General features: G+C 31.4%; 1 protein-coding gene and 2 long non-coding RNA genes across 4 annotated transcripts; 1 reads left to right on the forward strand and 2 right to left on the reverse strand.

Moving 5' to 3' along the window:
• Positions 1 to 339: 339 nt before the first annotated feature.
• Positions 340 to 2,544, forward strand: LOC148282157 (uncharacterized). The gene is made up of 3 exons (XR_015822157.1): positions 340 to 614; positions 1,130 to 1,310; positions 1,868 to 2,544. It is a non-coding gene; the product is annotated as an uncharacterized LOC148282157 (long non-coding RNA).
• Positions 2,545 to 2,574: 30 nt separating this feature from the next.
• Positions 2,575 to 3,885, reverse strand: LOC148282158 (uncharacterized). Its single transcript, XR_015822158.1, has 2 exons — positions 3,577 to 3,885; positions 2,575 to 3,324 (listed from the first exon to the last, which is right to left on the reverse strand). It is a non-coding gene; the product is annotated as an uncharacterized LOC148282158 (long non-coding RNA).
• A 192-nt stretch (positions 3,886 to 4,077) lies between these two features.
• On the reverse strand, positions 4,078 to 13,360 carry LOC148282159 (omega-amidase NIT2). 2 transcript variants are annotated; one of them, XM_088225542.1, is made up of 6 exons: positions 12,844 to 13,360; positions 10,041 to 10,187; positions 8,423 to 8,607; positions 7,163 to 7,331; positions 5,417 to 5,650; positions 4,078 to 4,274 (listed from the first exon to the last, which is right to left on the reverse strand). In XM_088225542.1, the coding sequence occupies exons 1-6, from the start codon at positions 12,854 to 12,856 to the stop codon at positions 4,150 to 4,152; spliced, it is 873 nt and encodes a 290-aa protein (XP_088081668.1). In that variant the 5' UTR covers positions 12,857 to 13,360; the 3' UTR covers positions 4,078 to 4,149. The 2 variants fall into 2 exon arrangements, with proteins under 2 accessions (XP_088081668.1, XP_088081667.1); XM_088225541.1 differs by having other exon boundaries at positions 12,693 to 13,110.
• Between the last annotated feature and the right edge of the window lie 3,806 nt (positions 13,361 to 17,166).

Raw genomic sequence — 17,166 nt, forward strand, 5'->3', positions numbered from 1 at the left:
CATTTAGAGAGTTTTATGTTTTTATGCCGACAATATATTGTGTAAATATTTACTATCAAAAGGGTAAAAAAAATATTCATATTTGTATTTATTATTGTTCAAATAAAAAAAAATTCAGCAAGTTTTTTATTAAATGTAAATAATAGGGAAATATCACATACTACGAATACCGATAAAAATATGTGAAATGGATTTAGAAACAATAATTATATTTTTATAATCAATATGGATATTGTAGAAATATGTTTTCATTCTTAATTTTAAAAATAAAAATGTTGAAAAATACGCCTTTACAAAAACGCCATATGATTGGTCGTGACGTCACAAGCCGCTTTCGTCTTCAATGGCTGTTATTTTTGCATACTGTTGGTACGGGTTGTCAATGTCGCGTGCGTTTTATAAAGGATTTTGACGTTGTGAATTATGTATTAAGTTATAAATGTAAATTATAATTACTCTACAGTGATAAAGAAATAATTCAAAATAATGGAAGACGGAATTTCAAAAGCCCAATTGGATAATTTGCCGAATGATGATGCGATTATTTTAGCGTCTTTTTTTGCTACAAATATGCAGTATAATAGTGCGAAAATTCAAGGAATCAAGGCTGCAAAGTAAGTAATTGTTATAAATATTTATAGATTTAATGTATTTATCAATTATATGTGTTGATGTTTGACATGAATCATTAAAATAGTATCTTAAACATTCCCCGAATACAAGTGTCATTCTAACCTCGTTTTGTGTTAGGAAACCAGTTGGCATTATAAATTGTTGATATATTAAACACCCTAAACTTAAAAAAACGAAGGCATGTAAATATTTAATATAAAATAATATCGATGTGTATCAATTATTATGTAAAATATTAATTAAAATATTACTTGACAAGTCATAACCTAATTTTTGTTCCCGATGGTTAAGAACGAAGTTTATGCTTATTGTATGTGTACATTTATAATCCGTGTTCTTCCTAAAATGTATGATTTGCTTTTTAAATCCATACTTATTATTAGCAATAATGTACTTGGCATCAGATAAATGTTATATTCAAGACATGAATGTTTATAATATTTTATTTTAATCACTAGATTGATAGATACTAACGATTATATATTTTTTTACACAGGTCGTCCTGGGAAAATTATGGCAATAATGCAATTGGATACGTGCACGTTCAACGAATTGGATTAGTAAAAGCACATGTCACACCGGAGCACAAAGTACGCCAAATTCTGTTACTTTGATATGAAATGAAAGGGAGGAAATAGTGGAGTCTTGTATATGTGAAGATTGTCCAGCGGCTCAAGGTTAGTAGCAATGTAACAAAATGTTCATCATCTGACTTGTTCTTTGTTTTGAGAAAGCAAGAATATAACTGTTTTATTGTAATTATTTTTGACCTGTCTTCAGTAGTAGTATTCAGAAATATCTAATATATTTTTAATGGGCAACTAAAACTTTTCGGTATAAACAAGTATTTTGTCCATCATATTAACTTATTTAATCTAATATCTCAGATTAATATTTTATAATATGAAGAAAAGAAAGGTGTAAAATGGGTGCAAATAGTTCTATATTGAAAACAACAGTATTTGACGCCTTTTACAGTTTTTAAATTGCATACCAGCTTTTAAAAAGGAGTTAAAAGATTTTTAATCCATAGAATTTCAACAGTTTAGCTAAAATAAAGTAAGATAATATCAGAAAAATCCTCTTTTTGAAATATATACCTTGTATATTATAAGCAAAGTAAAAAATTATGCAACTCCCATATGAAAAAATCCATAGAATTGAACTCCAGCATCATATTAAGATGGTATGACCAGTTATATAAAAGTCAGTAAAAATACTCATTTATTTTCAGGAGGTTGCAAGCACGCTGTTGTTCTTTTGTCATGGCTTCATCGTCGAAGTAAGGAACCAGGAACAGGAGGGTGAGTGCTGGGAACAGAGTGAACTGTGAACTTAAATTAACCTCGGCAAATAAATGTTTGCCACAAGAAGCAAAATTATCAGTTCACAATGGAGTCCTGGCCCCGACTCTGATGTATGGGAGCGTAGAGTAGGCTGAAATGTGATCTCTCAGGCGAATGTGTACTGAAACTATGTACGATAGATGCACAAATGTCGATATCCGTACATTATGTATTGCTGTGGTAGGCATTATCGACAAAATTAAGAAAGGAGATGTGCGTTGGTTTGGATATGTAGAGCGAATGGACAGCGAAAGAACAGATAAAAATATTTACAATGTGAATGTTGATGGATGCAGAAATAAAGGAATACCGAGAAAGACATGGCATGACTAAATTCAACAAATACTTGAAGATAGACATGTCAAAAGTCATCCATGCAATAAATAATATGATGTTATGAACTATAAATACTTACGTAGAACTGTCCTGTTTCCCAAATAAATTTAATTAAAAAAATATTGTCAACGTACCCTGTTTCTTCTTTTTTATTTATTCTGATTGTTTGTAATATTGTACCTTTTTTACAAAACAAATAAAAGCTGGTTTTGTCAGCATTGAAATTGAATTGATTTTTTAACTACTTATTTCATTTCTCTTTTACTTGCAATCAATCACAATTGGCTGCGATGATGGTTGTTACCTCTTAAAATATCTGAGCGTGGTCCATTAAGTTGAACTCTATAGCAACAAATGCTAAGTAAAGTTTGCTGTAATGGTCAACGTGGAGTAAAAGATTCAGTTTGGATATCATTTTTTTATTTCAAGAATATGATACGGTCATAATATGTATTAAGTACTGTTTTTTTTTACGCCCAAGGGGCATTTACAAAAAAACATACGAGGAAGAAGTCCAGCAGTGCTCGATCTGGACTGTAGGGAGGGTGAGGCAACCCTGTGCTTGGTCAGAAACTCCCTCACCAACAGCGTGGTGTGGCATGGCGCGCTATCGTGGTGAATCTTTCAAGAATCGGCGATGTCTGGCCTCATGGGGAAGACGTGTTTGTGCAACCTGTCAAGCACGTCCACGTAAAAAATGGCATTCACAGTCTATCCAGGGGATACGAACTCCTTGTGAGCCATACCGCGACGGTCAAAAAAGGAGATTAGCATGGATTTGACCCTTGACTTGCTCATTCTGGCTTTCTTTGGACGCGGGGAGTTGTTGGTGTGCCACTCGGTGCTCTGGTGTTTGGTCTCCGGGTTGTCACTGGTTATCACATTGCCAAGGAAATTTGGGTTTTCTTGGACACAGTTTCGAATTTCCTGGGAAATTTGCACACTTCACATTTTCTTCATCATTTAGGACTTTTGGCACACTCATGTTATTCTCCAAATACTTTTCCAACTGTAATAAATAGAAACCCTTAAATGAATAGCAATATATTATTTATACACTTGAATAAATATCGTTACAATACCGATATGATCCGAGACTCATTGGATAAATAAAAATACTCGCTATGAACGTGGAAAAGTATAATATATCGATAGCGTAGCGACAAAATAAATTTTAGGTTATACGAAATGTCAGAATTTCCGTGATCAATGACAAACTAAATACGCATAAAAACAAACGAATACTTTAAATAATACTTACATTAAAGTGATCTTCACAACAATAGATAACGGATTTGAAAGTAAACATCCTATTTTTCTTTATATCTCTTCATAGCGAAGGACTATTTTCTTCGTATTGATGCATCTTTGGGCACATTTAAAAACATTTTTTCTGGCGTTGTCTTCAAAGTAATCCTGCATTTGGGTACTATACAGTATTAAAAACCCTTTATTCCAGATATAATGCAGAAAAAATAGTTGTAAAATCACTAATATATGTAAATAAACTCGGATGAAATAATACACAACAGTTTCTGCATACAAAAATGGCAGAACGTCAAACTTAAATGCGGCTTGTGACGTATGACGGGCGTGGCCTATGAAATGAAGTGTTTTCGCGGGAATTCAAAATAATCAATTTAAAAATATTTTTTATGCTACTAATAAGTGCAAAAAAAATTTTTTTTTGACTTTGAAGTATTTCATTTCCCCTTATTAATTCATAATTGTAAAAAAAAAAAAACGTGATATTTCCCTATTATGATTATCAAAAATATGTTTTATTCATTACTACCTAAACATAACAAGTACTTGATGTTTTTTTTTGATAAGTTCACATTTTAAAATTATTTTTGGTATCAATAGGTTCGTTGTTCTTATAAAGTGTGGAGTAAACATCGGTTCTGCGTTGTTTTGTGGTTGGAATTTGACTACGGACCTCATCAACCACAGATAAATCTATAAAAAATAAACAAATGAGAAAATAACATGTAAATTTTCTATATATATATCAGTCACAATAATTAAAATGTTTTCAATCTTAAAACACAATTTAGGCAAAGGAATTGTTGCGCGCTATATGGGCGCTATGTGAATATACAGTATTCATAAATATTTTGAACAATATTAATATTAAAATCAAACACCGATTTGAGTCTTCTCAAAATCGTTCATTTTATTTTCAACACATGAACAAAAAATCGGACTATTGTTTCGCCTTGTTAGGGCATTTGTTTTGAAAATGTCCTAACAAAGAGAAACTATTGTCCAAACATTTTGTATTTGTGTCAAAAATAAAATAAATGATTTTAAGTAGACTCAAATCAGTGTTTGATTTTAATATGAACATTATAATATGGGGTTCTAAAAAATAAACACCAAGTCAAAAAAAAAATATTTTTGACAAATTAAATTTTCTACGGTACCCGAAAATAAAAGCTTAACAAATCAAACAGTTTAGTTGAAGGACTATTTTAAATAACAAAAAGGCTTTTCAAAATACTTTAATTTTACATAAATAAATGTTCTTCTGAAATAATTGCATTGAAAAAAAAAATAATGTGACTTTAATTCAATATGGTCCCCAAAATCATACTGATTTATCTAATCAAAAAAAAAATATGTTTAAAAAATAATCAAAAAAGTTGCACAAAAGTGATTTTATTGTTATTATTTATACAAGTTTTTTTTTTACTTACTTTTTTTTTGCACCACAACAGGCCAGGAGGCCCAATTACAGTGGTGAATTACGACACAGAATACTAGGACTTGCGAAAACACGCATTAAATTTTTGTGTCTCACCGGGAATCGAACCCGGAACCTTCCATGCGTGAGTCAAGCTTCTTGATCACTACACCACGGAGGCCGTAAAGTTACATAAAATATTTTAATTTTTAATTATTTGGTAAAGTATGTGTGCAGTTATGTCAATAATTATATTTTATGACTGATATTTTAAGATGAGCGAAAAAGTTGCAGATTATAATGGGATTTGTTAACCAGTTTTAGCGGAGTTTTTATATGCATTATTTATATTTGTATTTATTATACAAAAAACTGTGCATAAAAATATGCTGATAAATAATAATCAATTTCTTACCAACGTCGGCTATTAACAATTCATCACCATGATCTGCTTTTGCTATAATTTTTCCCCATGGATTCACAAGTGTGGAGTGACCCCACGCTATGTACCCCGACCCGTGAACTCTCGCGGGACTAACAATGCCCATGTATAACTGAAGGTCGTTAGCTCGAGAACGAGCTAAGAGTTCCCAATGTAGAGGGCCAGTGGTCATATTGAAAGCACCGGGATAAAGTAACATATTGCAACCTGAAAAATGCAATATTTTTCCCATATTAAAATAGTAAATAGAATTTGATCAGTGAGAGATATTTACAGAAGAAGTTACAGAGATACTTCCAAAAATTGATAACTATTTATTTAATGACATACACCACAGAACGACATAGAATTACTAGATCCTCGACACAGAGACAAATCAAACAAATACATTTATTTATATGACTTTCCTTCAAAGGGACTATATTTATTATTCATAAACGCCCAGACGGCTTTTATTATTAACAGTTTAAATGTGCATAAAATATAATCATTATTATGTTGAGTAATTGTAAACAAAGGAAGTAAGGAAGAATTAAAAAAAATAAAATTTGAAAGTTAGAGAATTAAGATCATGGCCATTCGGCGGATAGGACAGCTGATTTATTTGCAGCAGGAGTAGTGACAAAAAGACTTGAAAATATTTGCTTTCATTTAAAAACAAATGGTTGGAATATGCAAGTCTTTGCATTTACAGGCCTTAAGACCTGCCAATGGCTGGTCTTTTTACTTTATACTCTGTCTATATGTCGTCGCCAAATAATTAAATCAGCCCTTAGTCCGAAGGCTAAACTTTCATTAAATGCCGGCACTTAATTGAGTGGCTAACAGACGCTTGGCCAAAATGTTCAAAGCAACATTTTACAAAAGGGCTGAACATCGCTTAGCCTCTTTTATTTTAATACAACAATAACAACTGTTTTATTTATTATTTTTATTTTTGTCCTGTTAGGTTAGAATAGGTTGAGTTAAGTTTAACAAAAAAAAATACTGTCTTTTACATCACTTAATTCAACCATCCTCACCTAACCCGGTGGATTTTGGTTCAGCCGTGTTTGAAAAGGGTAAGCTTTCAACCAGCCAATAGATTGAACAATGAGCTATCGTAATTCATTAAAATCAAATCATGAAGCCATTCAATTGAATGCCGGCATATAATGAACAGCCTAGCCGTCCTATTGAGCGGCCGATTAAACGATTTGGCGGCAACATATATACCATTCACACTGGTAAATATTACATTTTTTTAAACATTTTCAAAGTAATAAAAGTTTATGAAATACTGTCCGGTGAAAAAAAATATTTTTTTTCTAATTATTAGTAGCATAAAAAATACTTTTAAATTTGTAATTTTGAATTCCCGCAAAAACAGTGATTCCATTGGCCACGCCCCTAATATGTCACGATTCGTGTTTATTTGTTTCTGCCATTGAAATTTGTGTAGAACAATTTCATGAATCTTGATGTCACAACAACCAAGGCCAAACATGTCGCGTTTTTCTACTAACATATTTTTTATTTAATTAATTTGTTACATCTAAGTATGAAAACATTTCTCTACAATATCCAAATTGATTTTGAAAATACAATTAATTATGCTAAATCCATTTCATATATTTTTATCGGTAATTGTAGTATGTGATATTTTCCTATTCAGCTATTTAAATTATTAGATTATTTCATCTCTTTTCTTCATACAATTTATACAAATTCATTAATTACCCATGTTTGCGTAAACTCTTGCCATTTCTTCAAATCTCAAATCGTAACAAATTCCCAGTCCAACTTTAAGGGAACCAATTTGAAAAGTATTCAAAGTATCTCCAGCTGATAACACTTCAGACTCTTTGAATGTTATTTTACCAGGAATATCAATATCAAATAAATGTACCTTAAAAAAACAATTGAAATGTGACATTTTGTATGTTTTTAATATAGTTTTACTTGAACATCATCTAAAATTAATAAACGTACAATAAAAACATTATTTTGAATTTTTGAAAACTTTATACAAATTAATTAGCGCATTTGCCTAACATGCGCGCTTGAGGTCCCGGATTCAATGGATTCGACAAGATTGGCATGAAACATTTATTTGAAGTGATTTTTAGCATAAATATTTTATAGCCCTGGAATGAGAAAATTCAGTGGTTTTTTAAATATTCTTTTATTTGTTAATAGACTATTAAACTAAGCAAAAAAAATGTTTTTCAATTTTTGTATATCAGCGCTACGATTTTTTAAAGTTTTGTATTTCTGAAATAACTTCGCATGTGAAGTCAGAGGTTCTCTTCCGCTTATTCTCAATCAGTTCTGTCCATTGGTTGATTCATATGAACTAGTGACTTCGTTCAAAGTAGTTAGTTTTAATTTAAATGTTTTTTAAATTTATTTCAACAGAAGGAAAAAAATATTTTGAGAAGGGAATATGGAAGTCTAGGCATTTACAGGGCTTATGACCTGTCATTGGCTGGTTTAAGTGGCCACTTTACACACTGTGTAACATTCACCATTCTGCCCATGTTTGAACATCCACATTTCCTCAACTCTTCCATCTGTTGACTTTTGTGAAGTAAAAGAGCTGAAACCTTTATCACGTGGGTGAGATTCATCAGGCTGAACCAAATCCCCTACTAGGCAACGCCTAGGTAAAATGTTTTTTATTCTTTTTTTGTACATTTTCAGGAAACTTTGCCATACAATTGAATGCTTTAATTTTTACCTCGCGCTAAAAAACATTTATTGTATCCAATTTCCCGTAGGGCTGAAGTATCTCAAAGTAACAAATGATCTATTTATGCTTGATTTGGTGCACCAATGCAATGCTGCTCTATGCACCATTGTGTTTAAACAAAGGGATTGTGACAAAATAAAAATAAACCCTTAATCCAGTCGGAATAAAACAAAAAATAAAACGGAAAAAATGCCCTTGAAAGGATTGTGACAAAAATAACCTATTTAAATGATCTAAAATAATAATACCTTTCTGTGTTTTGCAATAAGTGTTCCTTTGTCATCCCAAACGGTACATGTGTTGTATAACTTTCCTTCACTCTTTTCGGGAATGGTTCCTCCTACAACAACCAATCCAGTTTCTCGGGCGGCTTTGGATAATGCGGTGCATGTTTCTCCTCCTGGGATTTCCTCCGAATATTCTTGGAAGAATTCTAGAAAAATTGAAGATATCTTCGTGATTTCAAATATTCCAGGCAGCCAACTACACTGATGAGTAAAAAATATTTACACTTTTTCAGTGCTGGATGTCGTGTTAGATTAAGCAAAATAAGACATATTTTATACAGATATTTAAAAACAAAAATTTAAATCATATAATATTTACTGTTTAATAATCTATTTCCCGTAATTTGTAAAAATAATCATATAATTTAGGCTTGTTATAGTCAAATACGACTTAATTGTTTAAAAAAAATAAGAAAAATAATACATCAAGGTTTGTATTTTAAGTGGACTCATGTGAGATCACAAGGTTTAATAAAGCCTGCAAAAAAGTATGTGACAGTTGACCAAGTTTGGAACACTCGCCATAATAATTCATATTTCAATTTTAACTTTAAAAAAAATTTAAGCTTAAAATAAGTATAGTGAATAATATAAGATTTGTCTAAAGCAGGTTTTTAACTCATCGTCTCAGTGGAAAGCCCTAAGTTAAAAATAAGCTTTATAACAAACGTTTGAAATTTTTTGACGGTCTATGGTGTATTAAAGATGCTTGACTCACGCACAGAAGGTTCCGGGTTTGAATCCTAGTGAGAACACCAAAATTAAATGTGATTTTTCACAAGCCAGGGTGTTCTGTGCTGTAATTCACCACTCTAATGGGTCTTTTCAAATTTTTTTATCATTACTATTTTTATATAAGCAAAAAATTATGATAAGAGTAGGTATTATTATTTTTTCTGTGTGACGTTAAATTAATTGTCTAAAATGGTTTAAAGTATGCATATTTTAAATTGGCTGACAACAAGACATTTTGTGACCTATGGAACTAACGGTTAGTGCGACATACTTTTATGCAATGTTTGTTAGAAGCGCACTCAGTGAGAATAATGTGTAATGTATAAGTGACATGATCCCAACTGCAAGCTATTTTGTATGTACTGGATGCTTTTTTGAAGGAAAAAGAACTAGGACAAAAAGCAGTACATGAGATATAGGCGCATCAGCAAAAGCTGCCTGCCTATAATGAATAATAATAATAATAATAATTTTTAAACCTTAAAATTATTAATGAAAATTTTATACACTGATAATTACATCATTAGAATCTTAAAAAACCGATCTCAATATTGAATACATTTTCAAAGTTATTCCTGATTTTTGAAAATATTTATTGAGCCTTCTGGCATATTGGGGTGAAAAAAAATGTTCCGATAATCAATATTTTCTTAAGGTTTCATTAACGCTGAATAAATGTCAGCACTGCAACAAAGATATGTAATTTTTGTTAACCTATAAATTTCAAAGTCGTTTTTATCATAACTATGATTATAATGGCATAGTTTTCACCACTAAGATAACAATATGAATTCTATTATGTAAATAAATTATTACCTGCATTTAGATAAGTATTTAAACTTACTTGTTCCATAAGGAGAATTAAAGCATTCAGGGAGTGCGACAAGTTGAGCTTCCATGGATTTAGCATTATGAATTTGTTCAACGGCCCTTGCGATATTCTTTCCTTTGTTTTCCCCCACAGCCATCTGAACAAAAGCAACACGGCATCCTAGAACAAATTTTTACCTTAGTAAAAAAAGTTATCTCACATCTTAACATCTCCTACCTGCTTTATAAGTACACTGGAACCTAGTTTTGACTCAGACCAAAAACTAAATGAAAAGTTTTTTTGGACATTGATTTAACAATGCGTAATAGTAATATAGTTATATAATGGTTGCTACATAAGTTTTGAGATATGGCAACAACAGTATGAATATGTCAAATCTGACATTGTCATCGTAAAGTTTGCATTTTTAATGGTAAACGTACTCAGAACGTTTTGTCTTACGAGTGATATTTGTGATGTTTACATATACTTGAAAAATTATTGATTTTATTTAAAAAATGGAATTAAATTGTGAACATTTTCATGCAATGATTTTCTATGACTTTCGACGTGGATTAAACCAACAACAGTGTGCCGATCAACTTGCTGCGACTTTTAGCGATGAAGCACCATCTCGAGCCACCGTGTTTCGCTGGTTTTTTAAATTAAATCGTGTTCGTACTTCGTTATAGGACGAATTTTGTGAAAGTCGTCCAAAATCAGCTGTTGTGCCAGAAAAAATCGATGCTTTGCGTGAACTGATATTGCAAGATCGTCATGTGACATAACGTGGGACTGCAAACATTCAATATTCCACTCGCATACATTCAAAAAGATTTGTTCACGTTGGATACCGCATAATTTGATAATCGCTCAAAAAAAGGCTCTTGTCGCATGTGCAAACAAATGTTTAAAAAATTCAATTGCGGTGCTTCAAAAAACGTCTATAAGATCGTGACAGGCGACAAATCATGGAACTATGCATATGAACCCGAAACTAAACAACAATCGACTGTATGGGTCTTTCAAGATGAGCCAAATCCAACAAAAGTTGTCCCCGCACGAAGCACTTCGAAGCAAATGGTCGCCTGTTTTTTCGGAATAACTGGACGTGTCGCCACCGTTCCATTAGAGCAATGTAGAACGGTCGATTCTGAATGGTACACAACCATTTGTTTGCCAGAAGTGTTCGGAAAAATAAGGGAAACCAATTGCAGATGACGAATCATTCTCCACCACGACAATGCAAGCTGTCACCCATCAGCTCAAACAAGTTAATTTTTGAGCATTCAAAACATCGAATTTATGGGTTATCCGCCGTACAATCCTGATTTGGCACCCAATGATTTTTTCTTATTCCCTCATAGCAAAAATAAATTCAACGTCTTTCGACGCCTGAAGAAGCGGTTGACATGTTCAAATCACATGTTTTGGAGGTACCTCAATTGGACTGGAAAAAGTGCTTCGAAAATTGGCTCAAACGCATGCAAAAGTGTATTGATCTTCAAGGAGAATATTTTGAGAAACAATAAAGCCATTTTCGATTATAAATATTTGTTTTTACTTGTCTATCTCAAAACTTAAGTAGCAACCCTCGTACTATTACATGTTGGAATGCCCTACAATTCTTTTTTACTTACTTGGCGTATAATATTATGATGGGTATAGTGAATAATATTTTTTTATGATTTTTTAAAAGAATTTTTATGTCATGTTATTTTTAAGATACAATAAAAAGTAAACAATCACCTATCCCCCCTGTAAAAAGACGTTCCAGTGTATTAAATATTTGACCACAAAGTAAATGCTTTAAATGCTAATAATTAATTATAAGTACTCGTACTTAGATCATTAAGCGATGAGGATTAAATTATACGTAAGAAAATATCATTTTTTCAGTAGTATTACTGCAATATTTTTTTCCTCAAATTTATATGTTGCTCTCCTGTATGTGAGTTGCTTTATTCGTTAAGCGTGTTAATATTGAAGTATCGCATAGCCAAAAGTAATTCCCGCCTAAGCAAGTCGCCTAGTGGTAATTTTTATGTTTACTATCTCCGCTCATAAAAACAACAAAGGCAAAATTAAAGTATTTTTACTTCAGGTAGCATCATCTTGGTGATGCAGAGGACACTGCATTGGCACACCAAAATAAAACGTATCTCAATCATCCGCTACATGAAAATAAGGAAAGTAAAGGTGTTATTAGTCTTATTTGCCAGTTCCAGGGGCAATAAAATACTGCAGTCTAAAACATACATTTTAAACAAATACTACACTACAAGGGAGACTTATCTATACAGGATTTTTTTTCGGAATTTTTTCCCAGAGAATAGCCATTGAGCTGAAAACATTCGTCCAGGATTCTGATTCTATTTCACACACAGAACTGTATTAATTTTACAGATTTTATCAGTATACACCAGGGTAATGCCCAGGCATTCAATTGGTTAGAAAGTTTTTTTTTTAAAACTCGATCCACATTACTAATTATGTTTGTATTCACATTATAATTCTACCATTCAAACAGATTTAAACTTTTCCTAAGTGTCGGCTTGAGCTGCATAGTATAAATAAATACAAAATTTGCAGCTTTCCGTGATTGTACTGTTGGCTCGACATTATTGTTACATGAATATATTATATATAAATCAATAAACTTCTAAGAAAAGTATCAAAACCTACCGTCCTTAAAGTTACTGTCAAGAGTATTCTTTATTTTTGGACAAAATCTGGGATGTGCGGCGTCGGTGTAACTAATATCTTGATATTTTGACTCCATTTCAAATAATGTTTTTTTTATTTTAAGTATATTGTACAATTCACACTAAATTACCTCGCAAAAACATTTGAAGCAGGCAGGACAAGTGCTCAAAATCAAAATGATAAAGACCAAATATACCTATGCTTAAAGTTTACACAAGAGACAAGAAGTAAAAAATAAACGTAAATTAAACATAATTAACACTTATTAGCTTTTCGTTATCAATGCAGATTTTTCTAGATTTTTAGTTATCAAACCTGCCTTATCTATTTGAAATTTGACGTTTGACGTTTGACTTGACTTTGACACATTCCATGACTTATCAGTTTACAAAACTGTGCAAGGGTAGCGTTAAAAAACTAAAAATGATCAATAACTTTGCAATTTTTGAAAAAGTTTTATTTTATAATATTTTCGATATCAGGTGATCTTGCACTTTTTAAACAAATGGGGTTGCAGTCTCATGGAGTGTCGTGGACTTACGAATTGGATATCTATAGTTCAAACTCCACTTTACTATAAATTGACTCCTATTTTCAAGCCCAGTTATTTAGCAAATGAAAATAGCCCAAAAAAATATTTGTCTGCCTACCATTTGTTATCTGTGTATATTATAAAATGTATTCATTATTAACTTATACCTTTTGGTGGGTGGTGAGCGCATTTGGTCACGATTCCCAACAATTTATTATTTTTTAGTCCCTGTAGGGATATAATTTTCCTTTAAAGTTAATAACATTAAGATGTCCTACAATTAGAGTAAAATTCAGTACCCTATGCACTGGTATTGCTTTGACTTTTCCTTTTACAAAAAAACAGCAGTACTAAAATAGAATGTGATGATACCTTAAATTGCTTTGTTAGCAGTGGCTAACAAAGCTGGACAGTGGTCCTTCCATGGTTTTGTTGTTCCAATGCTGTCATCTCATTGCAATTTTTAAGTAATATGTAACTTGTTTTTGGCTGATATTATCATGGTAGAAATAAGCCTCAATAAAGAAAAGAAAAAATGTGTATAAAAACGTTATATTTTTTTTGCGTTCTTTTTTCTCGCTACTGGGACATTGCAAAACTACCCACTTATGATTTGGTGTTGTCAGCATAAAAATCAGTTGTATTTCGGATTTTTACTATTTTTGGACAGACTTTAATATTTTTTGTAATATTATCATTGACATATTAATACATAAACATGCCCTGAGCCCTCAAAATCGATGACACTTAACTCATGTCCAAACGCTCAGCCAGGCCCAAGGCATATTTAGTCATTTTTCGACCGCCAGCTAGGCGTGACGTTTAGAATTGAAACAAAAATGCATACTTTTGCCATGAAAACGTGTAAAAACCTTTTGGATAAACATAGCAAAAAAGATTGTTTAACTTTTCATCGGTAAATATTTGTTCATGAGTGATTAACATTAGCTTAAAACAATTGATATTTTAATATGTATTTTATTTTATTATTATTATAATTTTTTTGTTTTTTTACAAAATGCATAAGAGGTAAAAGAGAGTATTCAAAAAATACAGAGTAATTACATAGCAGTGAAATACATTTTAACAGTAAAAATAGTGAACAAAAAAAAATCCCACAAAGACATGGTCTGTTCGTGGGTAAACAAGAAATGTTAATGAATTTTTTGCTCTTATAATAAATAGACAGGTATAATATTTTTGTGTAATATAAGAGAAAAGAAAATATTCTGTAAAAGATTAGAAGGTGCTTTTTTATTTTAGAGTAATTAAAAAAGGAAATAAAAATATAAAAAACACAAAAATATTCCTTATTATTAAAGGGCAACATAGAAAAAAAGAGTTAATATCTTTAGTTTGAATCTAGGAAAGTGCGTGTTTTTTCAAAATGAAAATTTTGAAAGTTTGGGATCAATGAAATAATGTCGAACTACACCTTGTGGCGCAATTGCGAAGATCTTCTTAGTTACAGTGATGCACTGATAGGAATACGTTTTTAAAATGTAATAAACGTGAGTTAATACTATATTTGCTTTCCCCAAAATCCTGTGAAAAGAAATAAATGCGTCGAAATTAAGAGAAATTTAAGGATATAATGTGATTGGGGTCCACCAAAAACGAATGTTGATTTTTAACGTTAAAATACAAACTTTTTTGAACCAAAAATGAGTATCCTCGAATTTTAGTAGCATACGCATGATAGTTGAATGCAGCCCTGGTGTAAATAAACAAACTTAGTAACTATGGGTGCATTTTCGTGTCACTACTTTTAAAAAACATTTTACTCTCTCTTTTATATGTCAATTTAATTTAACAATATATATATATTTTTTTTTTAATTTTAAAATTTTAATTTTATTTTTTGCACAACAACAGGCCAGGAGGCCCAATTACAGATGTGAATCACATCACAGAACACCCAGGCTTGAGAAAAATCACATTTATTTTTTTGAGTTCTCACCGGGAATCGAACCCGGAACCTTCCATGTGTGAGTCAAGCGTCTTGACCACTACACCACGGAGGCCACCTTGTTATTATAATATTATTGTCATCTGCTCCCGGCGATACATTTGGTGTACCAATGCAGTGCCTGATGCTCCATTGCGTGCGGATAAAGGTTTAATAATGATGATTTACATCGAGATATTTCGAAATTACTGATCATATTTACGTACTGACAAATTGAATATAAAAAAAAAATTGTCCTCCAAGAATGAACTAACTTTCATTTTTACCTTAAAAATATCTGTTTTTCAGTAACAGCGAAACTGACCATGCCTGGACGCACAAAAAATACAGTTTTTTATGTGAAATATAACCAGAACCCTGAACTAGACTTGATAACTTACTTGCAGGTAAAAATCCTGAAAAGAAAAATCAAGTGGAGGCAAGTTCACTCATAGTGTAGTGGCTGGCGCATTCATCTACCATGCTTGAAGTCCTGAGTACGATTCCTGGTAGGATGGGCATGAAATATTGGTTTTAAAGGTGGTTTTGCACTGCAATATTTCATTGTTCTTAATCTGGCACCTGAATTGTAAAATTGATTCACCTTACCTTCAATGCAACATAAATGATTCAGATACATTCTAAAACTTAAAAAATCTGCATTAAAATAATATTTACTGTAACAAAGTCAAATGAATTCTCAACATGGTATGTTGCTCATCATATTTTTTATTCTAAATAGTATGTATCAAAAATTTCAGGTATAATAATAAATATATTGTATCAAATGTGACATTATTATGTATATGTACGTATCTTCGTAATTTGTCATTGCACAAATTGGTAAGGTTAAAAAAACCAGTAAATTAAATGAACACAGTGAAATGGTTAATATGTTTTTTATTTCCTCTATAAGTATAATATAATGTAATATAAATCCTTACTTCTGGACCTTACAACTGGAAATGTAATTTTGAAACAACGCAGATTGTTTTGGTAAAATTTTCTAGAGTATCAATGTTTATGCTCCATGAATTACAACATTTCTCATCTAAACAAATGGTACTATGTAAATTACACAGGTTATGTTGCAGTCTTTAAATTAAATTATATTCTTTATAAAACAAAAATATTAACGGTTAGGGAAGGTCTAAGTAATTTCAAAGATTCCGTACATCGCCTACAAGGAAATAATATCATATGACATTTTTGAACAATTTAATTAAAATTTAGTAAAATTTGAGCCATCTTACATCTGTAGTCGGTTAATTTTCATATGAAATTAAACTATTGTACAATAATATTTTGAGTATTACCAAATGTTGATAGACAAGGCAATGAAAATGTTGGTGGACAATGTTAATTTTTACTCTCTTTAAAATGTCCATCCGATGACTTTAGTTGAGGAAATATGGATGTCCAAACATAGGCAGAATGGTGAAAGTTACAGTGTGTAAAGTGGCCATTTAAACAAGCCGATGACAGGCCCTGTAAATATCTAGACTTCTATATTCCCTCTCAAAAATGATTTTCCTCTCTGTCGCAATAAAAAAAAATATATATTTACATTGAAAAGAGGCCAATTTTTTCCAAGACATAATATTATGTAGTACTAAACAAAATCTCATATGGATGTTTTAGAATTGAAACTGTTTACTTAAACACTTCCCAACAACTCTATAAAAGACTTAAGAAGATTTTAAAAATATAAAAAATCTGTATGCAATGAGGAACTTCAGCCCTACGGGAAACTGGAAATAGTAAAAATATTTTCTTGTGCGAGGTAAAAATTAGACCATTAAATTGTAAGGCAAAATTTCTTGAAAATGTACAAAAAAAATTATGAAAAATATTTTAATAAAAATGCACTACTTTGATCGACGTCACTGGTTCATATGAACCAACCAATGATATGATAGCTGTGAAAGATATCCGGTTGGCTTACCGTCAACGAACCAATCGGAAGAACTAAC

This window comes from Micrasema longulum, unplaced genomic scaffold (assembly GCF_059751315.1).
Source record: "Micrasema longulum isolate JH-2025_06_02 unplaced genomic scaffold, ASM5975131v1 h1tg000371l, whole genome shotgun sequence".
Lineage (NCBI taxonomy): Eukaryota > Metazoa > Arthropoda > Insecta > Trichoptera > Brachycentridae > Micrasema > Micrasema longulum.